Below are 25711 nucleotides of genomic sequence, written 5' to 3' on the forward strand. Positions count from 1 at the left end.
AGAAGAAGTCAGCGGGACTGCCACCGTCAATAGAAATGGGGCACTCCCCCATACTGAACATGCCTTCAGTCATTGTTGGTGATGACGCTTTCCCGCTTTCGGAGCACGTGATGAAGCCATACGGCGGGCACAACTTGCCGTTAGAGAAGAGAATCTTCAACTACAGGTAATCAAAATCAGCTTGTTGCGTAATGAATTAATCTGCATACCACTTTTTGGCTTGGCATTGCATTTTAGGGCTTGTTTTTACTTCTATTGGGATATATTTGAAACTGTGAGCTGTATGCACCACTTTACAACTAAGCTATGATGACTTTTTTGTGCAGGCTATCGAGAGCACGCCGGGTGGCAGAGAATGCCTTTGGGATTCTTTCAAACCGGTTCAGGTTCCTTCACACAACTATTGAAGCCAAACCTGACCGCGTCAGTGTGTATGTTTGTGCTGCATGTGCCCTGCACAATTTCTTGGGCACAGATGTGCTGTGTGGTGTGGAAGCCAGTGGACCAGTGCCGCAGGAAACATTTTTCCCTGTGCAGCTTGCTCATGGTAGCCGCCCAAGAGCAGCTGCCTGTGCAGTGCGCGATGCTCTGTGTGACTACTTCAGTGCGCAGGATGCAGTGCCTTGGCAGGACGACATGGTGCATGCAGACGTCAGCAGGCACAGGCATCCTCTGAAGTGACATTGCAGAGGAGCACATTAGCTCTTGCTCTGTGCACCCTGTCAACAAAACTGCTGTTATCACCCTCAAGAGAGCCACTGTAGTCCATGTGACTGCCTGTGCTGTTTGTTTGCATGCTATCTTAATGTTGCAGCTATAGTAGGATACAACTTAAAAAAACAGCAGTTGCTACCAGTGGGCCACGATCTGCGGCGTACTGTATTATACTGTACTGTACAATACAATTATACTGTACTGTACAGTACAATTGTACTGTACAATAGTAAACGAAATCAACTTTTCAATGTTTGACTATATTAAACAATCCAGGTATCGAAACTCTAGCCCTTATAATTTTTTCTTGTGATTAGGTTTTTGTTTAGGTAACAGCGAAAGTTTCAATAACGGTCTACTTTTTTGTCGTGGAGGAAATCTGTGCACCAGTCGTGAATGTGGGCGAAGCTTCACTGCAGACGTAAGTTGTATTCGACTATAGCTGCATTATTTGCAACTAGCTGCCCACTCATTGAAACATGAATTATCTCAATATTGCAGAATATTTATTCATTTCAAAAAATTGCACACTGCGAGCACATAACTTGTTTAAAAGCTTTCAAATAGGCTGCATCAGAACTCAGTACACAACCATGCAATAAATATGAGTACAAAGTGAATATCAAAATAATATACATTGAGCATTATAAGTACAATGTAAATCCCTTCGATGCTCTCGCCAGTTAACAGGCAAGAGATGACTGCCTGCAGGTAGTCGTCCTGAGCTGTTGCATTTACCAGCTTTTGATGTGTTGCATCCGTGACCATGTAGCCCAGAACAGCAACTGCGTGTACTTCCACGTCATCCGTGGCGCCAGTGCTGTCGTGCTGAGAAAGCGGAGACGATTGTGACAGCATGTCTGCCAAGATGAGGTGCTTTCCCGGGACATGCTGCAATACAAAGTCGTACTTGAGAAGTTTTAAAGAGAACCTGTGGAGACGGGGAGAAATGTCACATTTTCCTTTTGCAGCTACGGACAAGAGAGGTTTGTGGTCCGTCTCGATGAGAATCTTTTGTCCGTAAACGAACTGAAAAAACTTATCGCAGCCAAATGAAATGCTTAGCGCCTCCTTTTCAATTTGTGTATAACGCTGCTGAGCTTGCGTTAGCACACGAGATGCATATGCCACGGGCCGCCATTGGTCGTTGCGACACTGCAACAGCGCTGCACATCGGCCGTCTTTTGAAGCATCACAAGTGATAATAGATTCTTTTCGGGGATCAAAAATGGCTAGCAAGGGCGTCGTGCTAAGAATCTGCACGACACTTTTCCACTCCCTCATGTGGTTTTCAGTCCACTCGAAATGCGGTTTGATAAGCGCTCGCAGTGACGCAGTTCACTCGGACAGGCGCGGAACGTATTTACCAAAATAGTTCAGCACACCGAGCATGCGCTGAACATCGGATTTGGTCTTGGGCACGGGCGTCTGCAGCAAACTTTTAACAAGTTTCGGGTTTGGCGAGATGCCCCTGTGTGTGATAATATCACCTAGAAACTGCACTTGAGTGACGCCAAACTTGCATTTTTCTGCATTGAACGTTAGTCCAGCTTTCCCAGCAGCTTTCATGACTGCCACTAGTCTTTGATCATGTTCTTGTTTGGTTGTGCCCCAGACCAAAATATCGTCGATGTACACATGTACACCTGGAAGTCCATCGAAGATTTCGCTCATCTGTTGTGGAAACACTTCGGGAGTCGATGAAATGCCGAACGGCAATCGGAGATAACTATCTTCCAAAGGGGGTAGCAAAAGTGCATATTTTGAACGTCTTCTCGTCAAGTGGTATCTGGTGAAAACCAGAATTAGCGTCAGAACAGCTAAAATAGGCTGCGCCGGCCAATTATCCTTCCATGTCTTCACGCTTTGGGAGCTGGTAATGCTGCCTTTTTACGTGCTCGTTTAATTTTCTTGGGTCCATGCAAACCCTATGTTTGCCATCCTTTTTCTTTACCAAGACCAAGGGGCTTACCCAGTCTGTGGGGCCATCCTCTTTCACGATGATTCCCGCACTCTCCATTTTTTGCAGCTCTTCCCGAAGTGGCTGTCGCAGGGACAGTGGAACCCGCCGGGCTGGTTGGGTGACTGGCACCACAGACGGTTGCTTGACCATGCTGTAGGGTCGCTTCAGGCAGCCTTACCCCTGGAAGACATGTCTGATATTCTTAATTGCTTTGTACTCCGAAGCACTTGCAGTGGCCACCGTGCGCTGGGCAAGTCCTAAGGCTTCGCTTGCATCCAGTCCAAGCATGGCATGACGGTCATTCTTTACGACGAAGAGCTTCACGGTGGTGGAAGCGTTACCAATAGTTACTTCCTGTGTCGTCATTCCGAAGCGAATTATGACACCTCCGGTGCAAGCTCGCAGCACCGCACTTGTAGGCTGTAACTTTTCAGTCTCGCGAAGCTTGCGGTACACAGAGAACGGTAGCAGGCATGCCTGCGACCCGGTGTCTACTTTGAAAAAAATATTTCTTTCAGCAACTTAACTTCGACTACCCAGTCCTTGGTGCTTACTTTGCAAGTTCCAATGCCAAAGTCATCGTCACTGCTGTATTTGCTCACTTGGCCAACTTTAGACGTTCCTTGACAGCACAACGCGAATTGGTGCAGCTTGCGACATTCATTACAACTTTTCCCATAGGCTGGGCACTGTCTAGGCCTGTGCCGTCGATTGCACTTTTTGCAGCGGTACTGCTTACTGCACTCATCACTACTTTTGCTTCGCGATGGCGGCGCGTGCCTTGTAACATCATCGACGCGGTCATCCGCAGCTTTCCAGACCACGTTTCGTTGATCCAGACATTCTGCCACCGTGCACAGTTCTTCACCTCTGTGCAATGTTAAAGACTTTTCTCGAAGCATTTTCTCACGTAGCTTTGAGTCATTCGTGCCAAAGACGATCTGATCCCTGATCAATGAATCTCGCTGTTCTCCGAAATTGCATTGCGCGGCTTGATTTTTAAAGTCACGAGCGAACTTCTCATATGGTTCTCCCTCTGCCTGCTTCCTTGAGCGAAACACATAACGTTCGTGAACTTCATTGCTCACCTCAGCACAGTAGGACTCGAACTTTCCCACGAGCGTTGCGTAGTCGTACTTGCTTTCTGCGGCTTCTAACTTGAACGTGTTGAACAAGTCGAGCGCTTCATCGCCGGCTATACTTAGCAGGAGCGCGGCTTTTGCAGCTTCGCTTCGAGGCTCCTTCGTTGTGGTTGCCTGCAAGAAGAGGTCGAACTTCTGCTTGAAGCGTCTCCAATTTTCAGAGAGGTTGCCGGTCATTCGCAAGGGTGGCGGTGCCTTCAGAAGTTCCATCGTTGTCGGTCGATCCCACTTCTGACACCATGTAACGTGATGTGCGTCGAACTAAGGAACAGAGGCAACTACATGGTGGCAGGAACAAGAAGCACCCGTAGGGTTTATTGGTACGCATTTATATAGATGATGTGGCGGGGCACCGGCACGACATGATAAGGCAGTCAGTGCGCTGTAACGATAAGGCAGATAGTGCACGCCCAATACAAGCAGCAGCTGAGCAGCAGCAGCACTAGCAGCAGTAGCAGCAGCTTAGCAGCAGCTAAGCAGCAGCTGATAAGCAGCAGCAGCAGCAGTAAACTATCTAAAGCAAACTATAGATAACCAATAACACTTCGACAGTTTCGACTTAGTCGACTTTTCAGATGGAGCGTACGTTTGACTGTTTATATTCTCTTGCTTGATTGCGCTTGCTATTATCTTTAAGACTGTTAGTTTTTCTCCTCTGCACCTCTCCTCCTCTCCCTCTCTAAGGTGTGCCTTTCGAAATAAAATTCAATTGATAGTCAGCGCTTGTGTATTCTCCTTTCTTCATCTCTGGTTGCATGATTTGGCGCTGCTTCTTTTCTTGTGTATAGATAACCAATTTGCAACCTTGTGTTATGCCTGTCTGTCTCTTGTATAAATCGCTGTAGAATGTCAGTGTATCTTGGAATAAGAAAAAATGAAAATTCCTTTCTCTCCTGTATAAATTCCAACTGCCTCTGTATACTTAGTCTTCTACGTTGTTTCCGTTTTTACCCGAATTTGGGTATTCTGAAAGTGTTTCGTTGTTCAGTATATGTTTGCAATGTTTATCAGTTTACTATATATATTGCGATAATTCTTTTACAACTACTACTGCCACCACCACCACCTGGGGTTCGTTACCAAGCACTGCCATCGCACAGTACACAGGCCTATATCATTTTGCCTCCATCCAAGTGCTGCCACCGCTGCCGGTATCGAACGCGCCTTTCGAGCTAGCAGCCAGCACCATATCCACTCACCCATTGCGGCAACCCGTCATTTCTTGAACAAGATAGGCACCGAGGTCCTCGATGTTGGCTTCAGTGTGGATTTTTTTATTACGATGTTAATTTCCTCTGGGCATATAGGTATGAAAGAGGGATGATGAGTATGCTTAAACAAATGACGAAAAGTTTGCCGATCTAATAAAATCAAGAAGGGAACGATGATATGGTCGCTGAGTCCAAGAGAAATATTTATCCGGATTATTCGGTGAGAGACCAACTGCCACAGGTGCCGAATTCTCGTTGGCTACAGCGCAGGGCAAACCCACAGTAACTGGTGAACATCAGGCTCACTATTTCTGATCTTGCAGACAGGACACCCGGGGCGGGAATATTGTTATGAAGACAAAGAGGAGTGCAGTGGCGCGGGACGGAGTGTTCGCGCTAGGCCCTTGAGCCATTAAATCATATCTTCATTCTGTCATCATGTCGTGCTTTTCTTGGCTTGCCACCACGTAACATTTGGTGTGAGGTGCTGGGTTCTCATCGTCATCCTAGTCCCCGGAGCATCGCCGCCTTCTGCTCGCCTTCGTCGTCGGCCGAGGGGACCTGGGCTCCGCCGCCCGGCCCAACCCCAGCTCGAACTGACCAGAACCGACCAGCCGCTTTCCCCCGCCCCGTCCCCAGCCCCGAACACAAGACACGACGACCAGGACCTGACGTACGATGACCCGACTGCGACCCGAACCAAGACGGCACCCCCGCCCAGGCTGTGCGGCGATCCCTCAACCCTTGACCTTAGGCAGTGGGTGACCGACCGCTGGACCTAAAGCTCCGGGGGCAACCGTCCACCAGATCATCTCCTTCATCTTTGTGGCAAGCCTTACATCTTCTTATATCCTTCCTGATCATCCTCATCGTCACCTCACCATTCGTAATTCAAGCAATCGATCGGGACGGGACGATCGCTCTGAGGACCGGGGTCATGTTATGAAGACGAAGAAGAGTGCAGTGGCGCGGGACGGAGTGCTCGCGCTAGGCCCTTGAGCCATTAAATCATATTTTCATTCTGTCATCATGTCGTGCTTTCCTTGGCTTGCCACCACGTAACAATATAAATCTTGGAATTGCGGCCGCTTGCGTGTCACGGCTAGGGTAAGGGAAACCCCGACCCCTATACTCAGAAGCGCAACTTCCTCTGCACGGGTAAAACCAGGGGCAGGGTTACCGCACACGGAGGGATTAGAGCACGTGTGCGGCGCCGGAGGTATTCCTTTCTTATAAAAAGGAGGGTCTTGTCATCCAGAATGAGGACTCGAGGCAAAGACGAGGTTTGGGGTCGAATGGCGGGTCGCAGAATCTGCACGGCTTTCAGCGCTCAGAAGGTCACGCGGGACCCCGTCAATACGGATTTGCTGCGGGATGATGCTGCTAGAAGATGGATGTCTTGGCAGATTTCTGGGGTGCGACTGACACGTCGTAGTAGGCGTAAGACGTGAACGGCGTCGGTGCGAATGACAATGCGACCCGTAGGTAGCATGGGAATGGCGACCACAGAGCAAAGTGCCTCTTGAACCACAAGCAACTCCGCACAGAAGGAAAAAGGAGGTTCTGAGAGGCGAAACCTGGATGCTTTGTTCGCCGCAGGATTGCAAGGACAGTGAACTGCCATTTTGGTTTCGCAGGCTTGGATGCTTGCGTTAACGTATATAACGATGGAGGCATGAGGCACATTGGCGTCTTCTGTAATTCCGTCGCGAAACGACGATGCCGAGAGGGTAGGTGATAGCTGACGTAGATCAGTTGGTTTGTTGTCGCTTAGCTGTACAAAACGCCAGGGAGGGAGAACTGGTGGGGGCGGCTGTAGAATGGAGTGGCAGTTGGTGGCAGTTGGTCTCTCACCGAATAATCCGGATAAATATTTCTCTTGGACTCAGCGACCATATCATCGTTCCCTTCTTGATTTTATTAGATCGGCCAACTTTTCGTCATTTATTTAAGCATACTCATCATCCCTCTTTCATACCTATATGCCCAGAGGAAATTAACATCGTAATAAAAAAATCCACACTGAAGCCAACATTGAGGACATCGGTGCCTATCTTGTTCAAGAAATGACGGGTTGCCGCAATGGGTGAGTGGATATGGTGCTGGCTGCTAGCTCGAAAGGCGCGTTCGATACCGGCAGCGGTGGCAGCACTTGGATGGAGGCAAAATGATATAGGCCTGTGTACTGTGCGATGGCAGTGCTTGGTAACGAACCCCAGGTGGTGGTGGTGGCAGTAGTAGTTGTAAAAGAATTATCGCAATATATATAGTAAACTGATAAACATTGCAAACATATACTGAACAACGAAACACTTTCAGAATACCCAAATTCGGGTAAAAACGGAAACAACGTAGAAGACTAAGTATACAGAGGCAGTTGGAATTTATACAGGAGAGAAAGGAATGTTCATTTTTTCTTATTCCAAGATACACTGACATTCTACAGCGATTTATACAAGAGACAGACAGGCATAACACAAGGTTGCAAATTGGTTATCTATACACAAGAAAAGAAGCAGCGCCAAATCATGCAACCAGAGATGAAGAAAGGAGAATACACAAGCGCTGACTATCAATTGAATTTTATTTCGAAAGGCACACCTTAGAGAGGGAGAGGAGGAGAGGTGCAGAGGAGAAAAACTAACAGTCTTAAAGATAATAGCAAGCGCAATCAAGCAAGAGAATATAAACAGTCAAACGTACGCTCCATCTGAAAAGTCGACTAAGTCGAAACTGTCGAAGTGTTATTGGTTATCTATAGTTTGCTTTAGATAGTTTACTGCTGCTGCTGCTGCTTATCAGCTGCTGCTTAGCTGCTGCTAAGCTGCTGCTACTGCTGCTAGTGCTGCTGCTGCTCAGCTGCTGCTTGTATTGGGCGTGCACTATCTGCCTTATCGTTACAGCGCACTGACTGCCTTATCATGTCGTGCCGGTGCCCCGCCACATCATCTATATAAATGCGTACCAATAAACCCTACGGGTGCTTCTTGTTCCTGCCACCATGTAGTTGCCTCTGTTCCTTAGTTCGACGCACATCACGTTACATGGTGTCAGAAGTGGGATCGACCGACAACGATGGAACTTCTGAAGGCACCGCCACCCTTGCGAATGACCGGCAACCTCTCTGAAAATTGGAGACGCTTCAAGCAGAAGTTCGACCTCTTCTTGCAGGCAACCACAACGAAGGAGCCTCGAAGCGAAGCTGCAAAAGCCGCGCTCCTGCTAAGTATAGCCGGCGATGAAGCGCTCGACTTGTTCAACACGTTCAAGTTAGAAGCCGCAGAAAGCAAGTACGACTACGCAACGCTCGTGGGAAAGTTCGAGTCCTACTGTGCTGAGGTGAGCAATGAAGTGCACGAACGTTATGTGTTTCGCTCAAGGAAGCAGGCAGAGGGAGAACCATATGAGAAGTTCGCTCGTGACTTTAAAAATCAAGCCGCGCAATGCAATTTCGGAGAACAGCGAGATTCATTGATCAGGGATCAGATCGCCTTTGGCACGAATGACTCAAAGCTACGTGAGAAAATGCTTCGAGAAAAGTCTTTAACATTGCACAGAGGTGAAGAACTGTGCACGGTGGCAGAATGTCTGGATCAACGAAACGTGGTCTGGAAAGCTGCGGACGACCGCGTCGATGATGTTACAAGGCACGCGCCGCCATCGCGAAGCAAAAGTAGTGATGAGTGCAGTAAGCAGTACCGCTGCAAAAAGTGCAATCGACGGCACAGGCCTAGACAGTGCCCAGCCTATGGGAAAAGTTGTAATGAATGTCGCAAGCTGCACCAATTCGCGTTGTGCTGTCAAGGAACGTCTAAAGTTGGCCAAGTGAGCAAAGACAGCAGTGACGATGACTTTGGCATTGGAACTTGCAAAGTAAGCACCAAGGACTGGGTAGTCGAAGTTAAGTTGCTGAAAGAAATATTTTTTTCAAAGTAGACACCGGGTCGCAGGCATGCCTGCTACCGTTCTCTGTGTACCGCAAGCTTCGCGAGACTGAAAAGTTACAGCCTACAAGTGCGGTGCTGCGAGCTTGCACCGGAGGTGTCATAATTCGCTTCGGAATGACGACACAGGAAGTAACTATTGGTAACGCTTCCACCACCGTGAAGCTCTTCGTCGTAAAGAATGACCGTCATGCCATGCTTGGACTGGATGCAAGCGAAGCCTTAGGACTTGCCCAGCGCACGGTGGCCACTGCAAGTGCTTCGGAGTACAAAGCAATTAAGAATTTCAGACATGTCTTCCAGGGGTAAGGCTGCCTGAAGCGACCCTACAGCATGGTCAAGCAACCGTCTGTGGTGCCAGTCACCCAACCAGCCCGGCGGGTTCCACTGTCCCTGCGACAGCCACTTCGGGAAGAGCTGCAAAAAATGGAGAGTGCGGGAATCATCGTGAAAGAGGATGGCCCCACAGACTGGGTAAGCCCCTTGGTCTTGGTAAAGAAAAAGGATGGCAAACATAGGGTTTGCATGGACCCAAGAAAATTAAACGAGCACGTAAAAAGGCAGCATTACCAGCTCCCAAAGCGTGAAGACATGGAAGGATAATTGGCCGGCGCAGCCTATTTTAGCTGTTCTGACGCTAATTCTGGTTTTCACCAGATACCACTTGACGAGAAGACGTTCAAAATATGCACTTTTGCTACCCCCTTTGGAAGATAGTTATCTCCGATTGCCGTTCGGCATTTCATCGACTCCCGAAGTGTTTCCACAACAGATGAGCGAAATCTTCGATGGACTTCCAGGTGTACATGTGTACATCGACGATATTTTGGTCTGGGGCACAACCAAACAAGAACATGATCAAAGACTAGTGGCAGTCATGAAAGCTGCTGGGAAAGCTGGACTAACGTTCAATGCAGAAAAATGCAAGTTTGGCGTCACTCAAGTGCAGTTTCTAGGTGATATTATCACACACAGGGGCATCTCGCCAAACCCGAAACTTGTTAAAAGTTTGCTGCAGACGCCCGTGCCCAAGACCAAATCCGATGTTCAGCGCATGCTCGGTGTGCTGAACTATTTTGGTAAATACGTTCCGCGCCTGTCCGAGTGAACTGCGTCACTGCGAGCGCTTATCAAACCGCATTTCGAGTGGACTGAAAACCACATGAGGGAGTGGAAAAGTGTCGTGCAGATTCTTAGCACGACGCCCTTGCTAGCCATTTTTGATCCCCGAAAAGAATCTATTATCACTTGTGATGCTTCAAAAGACGGCCGATGTGCAGCGCTGTTGCAGTGTCGCAACGACCAATGGCGGCCCGTGGCATATGCATCTCGTGTGCTAACGCAAGCTCAGCAGCGTTATACACAAATTGAAAAGGAGGCGCTAAGCATTTCGTTTGGCTGCGATAAGTTTTTTCAGTTCGTTTACGGACAAAAGATTCTCATCGAGACGGACCACAAACCTCTCTTGTCCGTAGCTGCAAAAGGAAAATGTGACATTTCTCCCCGTCTCCACAGGTTCTCTTTAAAACTTCTCAAGTACGACTTTGTATTGCAGTATGTCCCGAGAAAGCACCTCATCTTGGCAGACATGCTGTCACAATCGTCTCCGCTTTCTCAGCACGACAGCACTGGCGCCACGGATGACGTGGAAGTACACGCAGTTGCTGTTCTGGGCTACATGGTCACGGATGCAACACATCAAAAGCTGGTAAATGCAACAGCTCAGGACGACTACCTGCAGGCAGTCATCTCTTGCCTGTTAACTGGCGAGAGCATCGAAGGGGAACTAAAGCCATTTTCATCTGAGCTTTCTGTCGTAGATGGTATTTTGTTAAAAGGCACGAAAGTGGTCATACCAAAAAGCATGCGGCGTGATATTTCAGCAAGAATTCATGCTGGGAATCTGGGACTGCAGAAATGCAAAGAAATGGCTCGTCGTCTTGTTTTTTGGCCTGGTCTCAGCAGTGACATCACGATTTTTATCCAGAGTTGCCCCAGTTGCCGCGAATTTGCATACAAGCAACCGCAAGAACCACTGCTGATGCGCCCAGTCCCTGGATGTGCGTGGTATCGAGTTGGCGTAGATATTTTTTCTTTGGAGGAAGTTCGTACATCGTGGCGTTTGATGCCCTTTCCAATTTCCCAGAAGTCGAGAAACTTGCGGATACTACGACAAGGACGGCAATCGCGGCACTGAGTGCTATGTTCGCGAGGTACGGCGTACCGCTTGAAGTGTGCACCGATAATGGGCCCCAGTTTGCAAGCCACGAGTTCGCAGTCTTTGCAAGAAATTTCGACTTCGCTCACATATCATCCAGTCCTCGCTACCCACAATCTAATGGACTGGCAGAGAAGGGTGTCCAGGTTGTGAAGCATATCCTGAAAAAAAGTGAACGCTCACGGGAAGAGTTCTGGCTAGGTCTGCTGACCTACCACTGTACGCCGCTGGAATACGGCCGGTCACCTGGGGAACTTCTTCAAGGGAGATGCCTGAGAGCTAATCTTCCAGATTTTGCTGCTGTGCCTACAACTGCGGTGAAGCACCTTCAGAAAAAAAGCGGAAAGCCACTACCACCTCTGGCTAAAGGATCAGTCGTGAGGTTCGGGGATAAATCATGGTCAAAAAAGGCATAGTCGTCGCCACTACTGCTCCCAGGTCCTACGAAGTGCAAGGCGAGGATCGTCGGGTCTTTAGATGCAACAGACGACATCTTCTGCAAACCCGTGAGAGGTGTGCAACAGACATTAGTGACGACGTTAGTGATTCGCTCGAGCATGAACCTGTCGACACCGGCCGAACTGCTCCAGACGTCACGACTGCTGCCACAGCGCTATTCCATGCTCACTCACTCCAGCAACAGCCCGCCGTCAACAGCGCAGCGTCTGCAAGTGCTGCGCGCCACATGTCAACACCTTCTCCTGAGCCAACACCGGCCCCAAGAAGGTCGGCTCGTATAGTCAAGCCACCGCAGCGACGTCACTACGATGCTGAATTTAATCAAGTATCCTGGACTTTGTTTTTATTACCCCTCAGAGGATGTATCGGGCGTGCAATATCTGCATTATCGTTACAGCGCACTGACTGCCTTGTCGTGCCGGTGCCCCGCCCCTTCATCTATATAAAGGCGTACCAATAAACCCTACGGGTGCTTCTTGTTCCTGCTACCATGTAGTTGCCTCCGTTCCTTAGTTCGACACACATCACGTTACGCTGCTCAGCTGCTGCTCAGCTGCTGTTCTGCTACTGCCGCCGCTGCTCCCACTGCGGCGGCCGCTGCCGCTGCCGCTGCCGCCGCTGCCTTCTGGGACAAACTGCGCATGGCAATAGACACTACCAGAAAACTCAAAATGGGCTCAGTGGAAGCCGTCGAAACCAGGGGTCCTAATTGCAACAACGGCTGTCCTTCGCCTTCTAGAAATGCTTCTTGGCAGTGAAGGGTATGATTTCCTTCTCACGAGAAAGCTGTTGCAAGACAGCGAAGAAAGCCTTTTTTCTTTGACGCGGCTCATGAAGCCAGTGCTTACTGCGTACGACTTGAAATGTGCACTTCGACTCACCAGCGTCAGCTACATTCTTCATACTCCCAGGTCGACAAGTTACGAACATGACGACCGTGAATACCTTGGCGATCTGCTTACACACGCCAAGAAGGAACGTACAGAAACCGAAGTCGATGAAATCAATGATTCGGAAAACCTGTTCATTGAAGAGCTCACGTCATCCGAGTGCATATCTTGTTTTACCTTGGCGGTTTTCTATCCGAAGGAATTCTAAAATTCATAACTTGTGCGCAGTGGAAAGCTGCTCTCCTTGGAAGCCTTGGCGAAGAGTATGCTTTCCTCACTGCACTCAAGGAATACGCCATTGATGGACAAAACTTCGTATATCCCAGCAGGGGTGTAATAAAAACATTAAAAAACTATAAGGGGCACTTTACCGCCGTCAGTTCATGGAGAACCGGCACAATTTTAACCATGAAGTCGCCGCTCCCTTCTTTGATCGCATATTTTGAAGAGATATACAATGCCTCTGTGAAGACTTGCATGGCTCACAAAGAGCAAATAAGAAAAATGTTGAATGCTGCGTATGCCAGAGTGAGGCTCCGAATTGATCTTTGCCATATTGCGAGCCCTCATTCTAGGGTCCACGGAAGCAAAACCTTTGCTGCAGTCTGCCTTGCGTAACCAAGTAGGAATATGAAGTTCCGCGAAAGTTTTGCTTCGAAGCCTGAATTCTGCATCTACGCATATATGCAATCACATCGGTTTAGTCAATCACAGTCATCTATTTAACATAGATTTCTACTTTGAAAAAGTGCAATATTGTTCACGTTCACATAAACAGGACTATTGGCAACTTTATTGCGTGTTTTCATAACCGCTGAATAAATGATTTCATGTTTCCTTGGGTAATCGTTTTTGTGTTTATCAAAGTGTACCCAGATGAGCAGGCGTGTGGTAGTTTTATTACCTTTGCTGTTATTCTTTGTTTCTTCAAAACGTGCGAAACCAAGACGCTGTGTCATTGGCCGCGTCTGTTCAGTTTTCTTACCCATCTATTTCACTCACTTGCATTGGGACATTCATAGCTAAAAATATAAAAAAGAATGCCAAAGAAGCCTGGTGAATAAAAACATGCGTTGGAAGGAAAACATAGTGCCTGCCAATACCGAGGTGGAATGCAGAATATGCCTTCACGTAACCGTCATCGAGATTTAACTCAGCTTAAAAGCGGCTCGAAACTGTTTTTTTGCATGCTCCTCTGCTTACTAACGGTTCCCTTCATCGTAATCTATCGCAAACCTCGGTAAACGCTTTCATGAATTTTTTCCCCTCCTTCCCTAGGAGCATGGTCGCTTTACGCGAGTAAGCTAGCTAACGACGCAAATTTATGTTGTAGTGCGGTTTCGACGCACCAACGGGGTCAGTGCATAAGAGAATGTTTTTGAGCTATAGCGACAGATTCTAGAGAAGCTTCACTGATTTAATTGGCGCAGATTTTGCATACCCGCTTTCTTTGTCTTCGTCGACGCCTTGACGTTGGCTGCTTGTCCCATTTTTTAAAGCACAAGGCTCTGCAACAAAATTTAATGTTTTTTCTCAAGTTAAACAAAAGCGCACCGCAAGGCTCGTCATTTTTCTTATTTTAAGCGCCCTCGGCAAGCGAGAACTGAGCAGCTGTCTCCGCACGAAAACGAAACCTGCATGCCGCATGCGCACCCGCCGCGGTGGCTCAGTGGTTAGAGCGCTCGACTACTGATCCGGAGTTCCCGGGTTCGAACCCGACCGCGGCGGCTGCGTTTTTATGGAGGCAGAACGCTAAGGCGCCCGTGTGCTGCGCGATGTCAGTGCACTTTAAAGATCCCCAGGTGGTCGAAATTATGCCGGAGCCCTCCACTACGGCACCTATTTCTCTTTCTTCTTTCACTCTCTCCTTCATCCCTTCCCTTACGGCGCGGTTCAGGTGTCCAACGATATATGAGACATACTGCGCCATTTCCTTTCCCCAAAAACGAATTATTATTATTATGCCGCAGGCGCGTGAACGGCGGCCTCCGTAGCAGACGACGCAGCTGTCCTCAGCCTAAGTGGTAGTGGTTTTTCATTCAAATAATAGTAAAACGGAAGGAAAAGATTTTTGCTATCCCCGGCATCTGCGATCGATACTGAAGCACCTGAGCTGGGGCAGTGAAAATGACACCCTGAGTCATGCAGGAAGAAAAAACTTCCTCCATGCCTTGGGTGCAAGCACGGGAATTGAGGCGCGTAATGAGAAACGCAGTGCCATCTATATTGGAAAGTTAGAAGTAAATGCGATTAGCTTGCGCTGAGGTACGATAGGTGATGCAGTGACCGTGTTTGATATGCGTTTTGGTTTACGAAGTTCGTTTCATAGTTACTCCGGCTATAGGATGCTGTAGTGGAGGGCTTCGGTAGTTTCGGCGACTTCGGGTTCTTTAATGTGCCCTGACATCGCACAGGGTTGTGCAATTGAGTTTGGGGGACCGGCAGACAAAACTCTTGAAGACATCAACCGGTCCTAACGCAGAGCCTGGTGATAACACCATTATTTCGCTCCTGCGGGTGGCAGCGTTGGTGCAACCCTTCGCGACCTCTTCGGGCTTCAGACTGGCAGACAGTGGTGGGCCGGACCTTTGTGGGTCATGTTTCGTGCGTTTGTAAATCATTACGATCCCGTCCGTACCCCCAAACGCCTTTGATGTACGCGTCGGTATGCTATTGTGGTCAACGATTGCGACGCCAAAGGAAACGGAGACCTCCATTACAGCCTATCTTTGTGTCTTTTCTCTTTCACTACAACTCACGGCGTGGTTGAGGTGTCCACCGATATGCGAGACAGTTACTGCGCCCGTCCTTTCCCCAAAATTAAAACCACAACGAAGACGCACAACGGCCAATTGAGGGAGCAGCGTCACTGCAGCCCGTTCGAGACATCTTCGGCTGGTGGATAGGATGTTCCAAGCGGCCTCCTATAGACTCCGGGCGATTTGTCCAACGGGCAAGGCGTCGCGCAGAACAGGCGATAGCGTTCCGTGCACGCTGTCACATCCCGACACTTAAAGGTGAATCTTGTATCCTCTAATTTTCTTTGAAGCAAAAGGTTTTACTACTTCCCTCCGTAGCTTCTTTGCCATGTGCGCTAGTTTGACCTTGAACAGAGGAGAATCCTAGTGAGAGCTATGGCGCCACTCAGCGGCCGCCGTGGCTGAATCCGGGCGCTCACCTCTGCCTAGAGAGAGAGAAAGAGAATAAACTTTATTTTGCTCTAGTTTTGTTCGTCTGCGGTGTCGGATGACTTGGGTCATATTCTCTTGCACAGGGTCGTCTGCCCCTATTCCAGCTTGTTCCGCCGGATTAGACCTAATTTGGTCGCACCGGCGGTCGCTGGAGAGCAATCCCTCCCACTGCTCCGCACTCTGGTTTGGTATGGCTGGGACCACGGGTATTCTCGGGCGTTCCCACGAAATATGATATAGCGTGGACGTTTCGTTACACCATGGACATGTATCTTTATATTGCGTGGGGTGAATATTGCTTAGTATATGCAGGTTACGGTAAGTACCCGTTTGCAGCTGTCTCCAAGCTACAGCCTCTTCCCTGCTAAGTGATTTGTGTGCTGGGGGCAGCGTCTTCTGACCCCCTTAAAATAACCTAAAATCACCGTATATCCCTGAGGGATAGGTACGAAAACTTCGGGGCCGCCTACGCGGACAGCTCGGCTTTTCGTATGCTCTCGAGCTACCCTGTCGGCCTCTTGGTTGCCTACCACTCCTTCGTGACCTGGCGTCCGTACTATCGTATGCAAAAGTGGTCTTCCTTGCTTATTCTTTTGGGGTGCGCCGCAAGAGCGGAGTATGCGGAGCGCGCTGTGGCTGATTCTGCCGTTCATATAGTTTCGGCAGGCTGCTTGCGAGTCTGATATGATCGTTAAAGACTGCTTGGACCGGTAGCCCTCCGCTGCCGCTAGAGCTACGGCCGCCTCTTCGGCCTCGACTACCGTGTGGTCGTTTAGAGATGCGCTAGTGATCTCGCGTAGGTCCGAGCCTATCACCGTCGCCACCATACTGTGTGCGGACGCTGGCTCGTGCGGACGTGCGTCGCATAGGCTCCGCACTTTTCGACCTCCACAGAGTCTCAACCACCACCGGGCCACACAATTTTGGTTGGAACGACGAGTACTGACGAGCGGGACCACTCGGTCACCGGTTTCAGGACGGTAGGCCCATTTTTTGGCAACTTACCAGACTTTGAAGCCCCCGAATGTGGCGGGAAGCGTGCGCCGCTAAGCCTAGGCGTGGCGTAGCACGACTACGGGCGCTGCCGGTGAGCCGGGCCGCTCCGCAATGGAGATGCAGCCCAATTTCGACTCCCGCAACGAGAATTTATCCCCCGAAGACGCACAACTTGCCGGAATGACCAGGAATTTACCAAAAACCGCAAGAAATGTATCACGACTACCTCGATAGCGCCTCCGACTCCGATGCGTCGGCAGCTGGGGATTTTTACGAGGACTCGGACATGCAGCTGCATCAAGAAACCCGAAGAGCAGACCAAGCGAATTGGGAGCTCAACGAATCCCGAAATACGAAGAAACGCCAGAGAAGACACGAACGGAACGGCGCCAGCAACGCGGCCGGGAGTTTTCCATCGTGGAGTTCGCCGACCGCTCCAGGTGACCTTTGCTCTCCGCCGGCAGCTGCCGTCGGCGGCGCGCTACAGCAGAAAGGCGGGCAGCCGCGGTGGCCTAGGCAGAGACTGCCGCCGCTCCCCAAGGCTGATTACAAGATTATAATGCGACCCAAGGGACTTTTGGTCAAGTCGCTGCACCAATATCAAGTGGCCCAAGCAGTAGTCGAGGCAAGTGGGCACAAATGTCAGGGCCGGGACTTGATCGTTAGACTTCGGACCGGATCCAACATTATCATTGTAAGCTCACCCAACGAGGAAGCCGCTCAAGCCGCGAAGCGCATTACCAGCCTCAGGTTCGGCGGCCGCTCATACGCAGTCAACGCATACGTGGCCGCTTCCGAGAAGACTCGCCGTGGCGTTATACACGGAGTGCCTCCCGGAGCTACGCCGGAACAGCTAAAAGCCGACCTGTGGACCCGCACGCAAGGCGCCACCATCCACAGCGCCCGAAGATTGGGAAAAACAACGACAGCCGTCATCATTTTCAACGGACCATTTGTGCCCAAATTCGTCATGTACGGCGGAGGCGAGTTCAGATGTTTTCTATACCAACAATCTAAACAATACTGTCACGTTTGCTGCCAGCATGGTCACGGGTGCGGCGTTTGCCCAACGCCGGACGCCAAGGAATGCAAGCAATGCGGGACGCAAAACCCAACCGAAGGTAATCAATGCGCTCCAAAGTGTATGATCTGTGGAGGTGGCCACGTCACCGGCTCCAGAGAATGTCAATAGCGCCTAAAAAAAATGCGAGATACGACAGCGGCAGGCAGAGTCGCCGCCGCAGGAGGGACGCCATGAAACCGAGATGGTTCAGCTCGGAGGGAGACGCCTCGTCGCGGAGCCGCTCGAGATTCAGGAGCCGAACACGGAGCCGTTCGAGGAGCCGTTCGAGGTCTAAGCGCCACCACCACCACAACCACTACAGGGGGCCTGGGCCAACGGTAACCACTTCAACAAGAAGAAGAAAAAGCCCGGCACCAAGGTGAGCTGGGGAGCAGGCCCTTCCAACACTGCTCCGCACTCGGGCAAACAAAAAATCCCCCGCGCATAAACAACAGGATGATCCCGAAAAAGCAGAACTGCGAAGGAAACTAGAACAATCGCTAGCCTGTAACGAAGAGCTAAAAAGACAAATTGCCGCAATTAGACGGGAAATGCAGGAACTGAGGACCGGCAGCCCTCCGCACCCACAGCCCCGAATTGTTAGGACACCGTCACCACCCATGCAACAGCAGAGAGATGACTTTTCAAAATTCAAGGAAGAAATGCAAGCTACGATGCAATCTCTGTTACAACAATTTATGCAGCAAACACAATCACAGTTTTCTGAAATAAGAATTAATCTCAGAAAGCAAGAATTTTCGAGAAATATAAGGGAAAAGGCCCACCACTTTCACCGTCCAGACCTCACCGCCATAGATGCCCAAAACAACACCACCGCTAAAAACTAATATAGCCAGAACGACTAAAGGAAGAAAAGAATACTTCAACATCTGGCAGTAGAACTCTAGAGGCTACCGCAGAAAACAGGGCCTACTGCAACAGTACCTATACACACACGACACCCCACCGGACGTTATAGCGCTCCAGGAGACTGGCGCAACCCCCACACTATCAGGTTACACGTGCTACGAGCCGAACGAACAGGGCAGGACGGCCACCCTGGTCAGTAAATTGTTGGTGGCCATCAGCCACGACAGAATCGAGGAAACGGACGTAGAACACGTAATAGTCGAAATTTTACCCAAAAAGAAGAGCAAACGCGGCAGCATTTTCATAGTAAACGCGTATAACCCTCCAAAACAAAGGAAAGCAAAATTTAAGGAACTGTTTCAGGGCGCGAGAAAACTAACAAAGGACAACGCCCTAGTAATTTTAGGAGAATTTAATGCTAGGAACGAGATCTGGGGATACAGGACTACCGACACCAAGGGGAAGGCAATCGCGGAGGCGGCCGAAATCAACGAATGCAAGTTTCTCGCAGACCCACACTCCCCGACTAGAACAGGCAACAGCGTCAATAACGACATTAGCCCCGACCTCACTTTTACTCGCGGCACGGAGCTGGCGCAATGGGAAAACTTAATGGAGAATCTAGATAGCGATCATTACATCATAAAAACGCAAATCTCTTCCGAAAGACTTAAACGTCAATTAGGAACCGCGAAAATTACTGACTGGGACGCCTTCCGAAAGGCATGCGACAAACTAGAAAAAAGGGGGATACAATCGATCGAGGATTGGACTAAAATGCTAAAAGGAAAACAGAACCATTTCACCAAAGAGGTAGCGAAAACGACCCAAACACAAGAAGTAGACACAAGGTTACTAGGGCTTTGGGAGGCTAGGCGAGGGCTCACCAAAAGGTGGAAGTACCAAAAGTACAACAAGAAATGAAACACAAAATTGCGGAGATTACGGTGTAGGCCGAAGAGCACGCCACCCTACTGGCGAGGCAAAATTGGCAGCAATTTAGCGATTGACTTAACGGGACCCTGAGCACAGCGAGAACTTGGCGTATTCTCAAGGCGCTCATAGACCCAACCAAAACAAAATCGGAAAATAATAAGGCCATATACCGCCTGGTCCATCAAGACTAAGGACCGGATGCGGAGCTCCTCGAGAAGGTGCGCGTTAAATGCTACGGGGACTCAAACCCGGCAGCCTACACGGACGGGTACAGGGGCAAAGAAAATAACGATCTAGACAGATCCATTACGAGGGAGGAAGTCTACGCGGCTATGCAGTGCGCGACTAAAAATACGGCCACAGGCGCGGACAAAGTTACAAACGCGCTCATCCGCAACCTTAGCAACACGATGGTAGAGGAACTAACCGAATTTCTCAATACACATTGGGAAGCGGAAACGGTACCGGCGGAATGGAAGCATGCCGAGGTAGTCATGATACCTAAACCAGGCAAAAAGCTACAGATTGAAAATCTAAGACCAATATCGCTCACCTCGTGCTTAGGCAAACTATACGAGAGAGTGGTAACGCGAAATGCTGCAAAAGTATTTGGAGGATAATGAGCTGTACCCTCTGCCTAGACTCGTGGCAATCATGACGTCACTCAACCGCAGCTACGCTGTAGCCGTCCGCTCACTCTCTACATAGCCTCCGCAGCCTTTGAGCTGGTGTCACCGGAATGCAACACCTGTCGACAATTAAACGGCAGCCGTCGTCATGGGGGATCCAGGCGAGACGCCTTGTGAACTGCCTGCGTCTCAGAGGTTGGTTTTGGTTTAGTTGCTTAGGTTCAGCGAGGTTAAGCCTTTGCCTAAATACTTTATTGCCAGGGATTACTTTTCCCCCTTTCTTTTGGATGTAACAAATCGGCCGATGATTCTTTAAGAGGGGGTTAAAGGCACAACACTTGCAGGCTATTTGTTTATGCAAAAAGCAGCCGGCATTTGACTTATCACTTTGTTTCCGATGCGAGATGTGACCCTCTTTATCTCGAGTAATCGCAGCCAGCCCCATTTGCTTCTAGGTGTCAAGTGATTACCGTTGATGCCAGTCGCACCTTACCTAGGATGCTCTTTGTCTTCTTTAAACTTACCGCGGCCGAGATCGGAGGTTTTTGAAGAGCGTTAGCTCGTGCTACTAACGTTTGTCGCGGACGCGTCTGGCTGCAATGAAGGTCAAAGTGAACAAAACAGGTACCACATGACCATACTATATCACAGGTATTGCACTAGTTTGCGTGCAGCATCTCAATTTCATTCTTATTCTTGCTATGCTTTTTATAGGTGCGAGTTTAGCGGCCATAGAAGTGGTACAACCCTCCAATCCCCAACCCCCCCCCCCCCCTTTATGAGGGCACTGTTTGCATAAAGTTTGTTGGGGGCCACCTATTTGATGCAGAATGTTCGAAGTGGTGTCAAATGACTTGCCACGTTCATCAGGATAAAATTTCTGTCTGAGATGAAGCGCAAAACTTGCGGGATTCGCAACGACGACCTCTCCTCCTGCAGTTATGTGATTCCGAGGACCTTCAGACAGACATCACGGCCGAGCAGTTTTACGCAGGCGGTTCAGAGTGGTCTCACTATTCTTCGTGTTGTGATGCACACTCACCTCTCAAAAGAACATCGACCCAATGCATTAAAACAAACAATGTGACTAACAAAAATAAAACCGATTGTGCGAAAATAAGCACAGAGTGTGGAAATTCAGCATCCTTTAGCGCGCAAATGAGGGCTTCAGACGGACGACATGGACAACTTCTGGTCCTACGCAGAGTCCCTGGGATGCAGTCACTGCGTCAGGGATGACTTCATTGTTTAGTTCACCTAGCCGACGGAGAACCTTGTACGGGCTGAAATAGCTGCACAAAAGCATAGCACTCGATCCACGGCGGCGATTGTGCGTTCAAACCCAGACTTCGTCTCCGGGCTTCTATTCCGCGTTGCGTCTTAGTAGGTTGTTGCGCCTGGCATTGGTCCGCCGTTGGTGTTTGATCCGTAATCGTGCAAGTCTTCGACCATCTTCTGCGCGTTGAAGGTACGCACCGACGACGACCTTCTCTTTTTCGGTACCGCTGGGCAGCATGGCGTTTAGCGTGGACGTATCCTCCCTGCCATGGACGAGCCTAAAAGGCGTCCTCTGGGTGGTCTCCTGCACTGCGCTGTTGTAGGCGAAGACGAGGTAAGGTGGGATGACATCCCAGTTCTTATGTTCGGCATCGACATACATGGCGAGCATATCGGCGATGATTTTGATCAGGCGCTCGGCCAGCCCGTTGGTCTGCGGATGGTATGCAGCTGTCCTCCGGTGGCTTGTTTGGCTGTAACGCAGGATGGCTTGCGTTAGTTCTGCCGTCAATGCTGTTCCTCTGTCCGTGATGAGCACATCGGGGGCGCCGTGTCGCAGAAGAATGCACTCCACGAAAAATATGGCGACTAAGGCTGCTGTTCCGTTCGGTAGGGCTTTTGCCTCGGCGTAGGGGGTCAGGTAGTCGGTCGATATGATGATCGACTTATTTCTAGGCGTTGACTTTGGGAAAGGGCCAAGCAAGCCCATGCCAATCTGCTGAAAAGGCCTTGAGGGGAGTTCAATGGAGTTCAGAAATCCTGCTGATCGGGTGGGAAGGGCCTTCCGCCGCTTACAATCTCAGCAGGTGCGACATCGGCAGACAGTAGGCGCCAGTAACAATTTTCTTGAATGCGGCGGAGGGTGCGAGTAAACTAGAGATGTGCACCTGTTGGCTCGTCTTGTGAAGCCTGTAGAACTTCTTCGCGAAGAAAAGCAGGTACAACAAGGAGGTAGGCTGTTTTTTTTTCGCAGCGAAGTTCTTTTTCATGAGCACATCCTTCTGTACACAGAAGGAAGACGGTCTTCGCTTGAATGAGGCGGAGGGGTGAAGAAACTTTGCCTTCGAAGCACTCGATGAAACGGTTTAGGTCGGGATCCGAGCGTTGCTGCTGGGCAAAACAGCTGGAGCTGATGGGTCCCAGGAAGGCTTCCTCACCGTCGTCCGGCGGCGGCGCATCAAAAGGGGCTCGTGAGAGGCAATCGGCGTGTTTGCGTCCGGTATTTTAAACGACGGTGACTTCAAAGTCCCGGAGGCGCAGACTCCACCGAGGGAAGCGGCCAGAGGGGTCCTTCAAAATTTCAAGCTAGCACAGCGCGTGGTGATCGCAGAGTACCATGAACGGTCGTGCGTACAGGTAGTGGAGGAATTTCGACGTAGCCCAGATGATGGCAATGCACTCCTTCTTAGTCGTCGAAGAGTTAGCCTCGGTCTTGGAAAGGGAACGGATAGAGTATGCGATGACTTTCACCAGCCCGTCACTTTTTTGAACGAGCGCGGCGCCTGGGCCCATGCTGCTTGCGTTTTTAAGAACTTCAGTATCAGCGTTTTAATCAAAATGCGCGAGAATTGCTGGGGACTTTAAACGATGCTGAAGTTCTTTGAAGGCTTCTGCATGCAGCGGTTCCCATTTGAATGGCACGTCTGCCTTCGTCGGTAATATGCGCAAAGTCCGAGGTATCTGCGCACTGCTTTCTTATCGGCAGGTGCCGGAAGCAATTCAATAGCCACTGCTTTCTGCGAGTCTCGGCGTACTCCCTCCTTGCTAACTATACGGCCTAGAAACAGCAGTTCTTAATAGGCAAAGTGGCTCTTCTCGCCTTTCAAGTTTAAGCCATACGACTTCATGGCTTCTAGCACTGTTCGAAGTCTTTGGAGGTTCTCTTCAAAGTTCGAGGCGAAGACAACGACGTCATTTAATTATATCAGACAAATTTGCCACTTCAGGCCTGCCAGCACTGTATTCATTACTCGATGAAACGTCATTGATGCAGAACATAGACCAAATGGCATCACCTTGAATTCAAATATTCCATCCGGAATGATGAATGCCATCTTCTCGCGATCTCTTTCATCGACCTCAGTTTGTCAGTAGCCGCTCTTGAGGTCCATCGATGAGAAATACTAGGCGTTGCAGAGCCGGTCCAGTGTGTCGTCGATTCGGGGGAGAGGGTAGACGTCCTTTTTTGTTACGTTGTTCAAGGGGCGGCAATCAATGCAGAATCGAAGTGCGCCGTCTTTCTTTTCCCTAGAACAACCGGTACCACCCATGGGCTGTTTCAAGGCTGGATGACGTCGTCACGTAGCATTTCTACCACTTGCTCCCGGATGGCTTATTGTTCTCGCGGCGACACACGATGGGGGCTTTGACGGAGAGGTCGGGCGTGCTTATCGGCTGTAATGCGATGATTGACAATCGGTGTTCGTCGGACCTTCAGCGAAGACAAAAAACACTCGCTGTGCTTCAAAGCAGATTGCAGATCTGGTCTTGTCTCTTTTGGGGCAGGGCTAAGTTGATGTCGAAAGTGGCGAGTTCTCTTGGTCAGGCGAATCTTCTGCGGTTGGGTCGGAGAGGGCGAAGGAGTCTCGTCCGTCGGTTATATCGTCGAAGAAAGCAATCGTTGTTCCTCTGTTGAAATCTAAAGTCTGACGAAAACTCGTCTGGTCGGGTAGAAGATTCATGACTGAAGAAAAAGGAACGCCGACCAAAAGGTTGTTGTTTAAAACAAAGACGTTTCGGCTTCCATACGGAAGCATTGATCACTGGGCGGAAAGCCCAAAGCACAAAGCTTAAGTAAGTCGCAGTAATCGCCCCAAGCATCTTGCGTACGTAGGCGGGAGATTGCCTGCGTTGTGGTTCAGGGTTTTGTCTGTAGTTTGGATTATCAGGGATTCCAGATATCGACGTGACAGCCAATTCTTTTCTCGTGCGATGACTGATGCTTCTTCCCAAGCTATATTGTGAGTCGCGGCTTCCACGTGTTCCGCAAGTGCAATAGATGCAATCTTTTTGTTCCTGACGTCTTTGTTCTAAACAACAACCTTTTGGTCGGCGTTCCTTTTTCTTCAGTCATGTTCCTCTGTTAATGTGCCGGTATTCTTCGCTGAATTTATTCAGCAGTACTTCGGCCTGCAAATTGTGGAAAGGTGCGATGCCTCTTGCGATAGTGATTCCTGGGTCTAGAAGCAGCTGCATGTACCCCTAGATGATGGATTTAGCGTTAATGGCTTTTGTGGTGCCTACGGTTAAGATAAGGCTTGAACGTGGTGGGACTCTCACTTCTTTCTCCAGGACACTCAGAGCAACGTGATTTTCTAGAGCTCACATCTAAAGGATGGCCTCGTTCGTCGAAAGCGAAATCAGCTTGGGTCGCAGGTCGATTGTCGCCTGATGCTAAGAAAATCCATGCCCAACGTCACTTCGCGGGAACATTGCCGTAGCACAACGAAGGTCGACGGATAGGTACGTTCTTTGACAGTCACTCGCGCTGTGCATCGTCCAGATGGCGTAATGACGTGGCCCCCTGCGGTGCGAATTTGTAGGCCGTGCCAAGCGCTCGTGACGTTTCTCAGCTGCGCAGCGAATGTTCCATTTGTCACACAGTAATCGGCTCCTGCGTCGACAAGAGCGGTAACTTTTCGGATGTCGATAAGTAAGTCGGATGTCCTGGCTCTTCCATTGCATTTCGCTCTGGGCGTCGGCTCAGGGCTTCGTCGCGTATGCGAGTCGCGGGTGGGGCGTGTCGTCGAAGCTTTTCTGGGTGGCGGCGTTGTTCTAAGGCAGTTCGCGTCGGTGTCGGGGTTGTCATTTTCTGCGGCGTCGGTGCAGCGAGGGTAGCTTCTTCATGCGGCGTAGCGCGTGCAGCGTCTTCATTGGGTGTGGTCGGTGGAGCATCTTCGGCGTTTCGCTCGTGATCAACCTCACCTCCAGATGTTTCTGTCTTTAGTTTCCCCAACGGGGGCTGGGAGACCTTCCTCGTACCGCGGTTACGTAGTTGCCACGTGGCGACGCAAAGCACGAGGTTGACGGCGATGGTGAGTGCGAAAAGTAGTTCGGTGTGTGCTCCTCTCGACGCAGGTACTCGTCGATTTCCTGCGGACTTTGGCCGAAGCGTGGTTGTGGGGAGTTAACGGCAAATCCTCGAACACCGATACGTCGGTACGGGCAGTAACGAAGAATATGGCCGGTCTCACTGCAATGGAAGCAC

At 49.9% G+C, this 25711-nt stretch overlaps 2 protein-coding genes and 1 non-coding gene across 3 annotated transcripts in view; all 3 read left to right on the top strand.

The window, feature by feature from the left end:
* The window catches only part of LOC144107466 (uncharacterized), a 198079-nt gene that overhangs the window by 131057 nt on the left and 41311 nt on the right, over positions 1-25711 (top strand). The gene's annotated exons all lie outside the window — the stretch shown is intronic.
* LOC144107104 (uncharacterized) lies at positions 19-1032 on the top strand. Its single transcript, XM_077640092.1, has 2 exons — positions 19-166; positions 327-1032. Exons 1-2 carry the CDS (start codon positions 36-38, stop codon positions 679-681), a joined length of 486 nt encoding a protein of 161 aa, XP_077496218.1. The 5' UTR covers positions 19-35; the 3' UTR covers positions 682-1032.
* On the top strand, positions 14197-14268 carry TRNAS-ACU (transfer RNA serine (anticodon ACU)). Its single transcript has one exon. It is a non-coding gene; the product is annotated as a tRNA-Ser (tRNA).

The sequence above is a fragment of the Amblyomma americanum genome, chromosome 10, assembly GCF_052857255.1.
Source record: "Amblyomma americanum isolate KBUSLIRL-KWMA chromosome 10, ASM5285725v1, whole genome shotgun sequence".
Classification (NCBI taxonomy): domain Eukaryota; kingdom Metazoa; phylum Arthropoda; class Arachnida; order Ixodida; family Ixodidae; genus Amblyomma; species Amblyomma americanum.

What these genes read in the sequence shown, in the direction of transcription:
- LOC144107104 (XM_077640092.1), top strand. Translation starts at nt 36, where the DNA reads ATGGGGCACTCCCCCATACTGAACATGCCTTCAGTCATTGTTGGTGAT. An exon ending in AAGAGAATCTTCAACTACAG is followed by an intron (nt 167 to 326) that starts GTAATCAAAATC and finishes TTTTTTGTGCAG; the next exon opens with GCTATCGAGAGCACGCCGGG.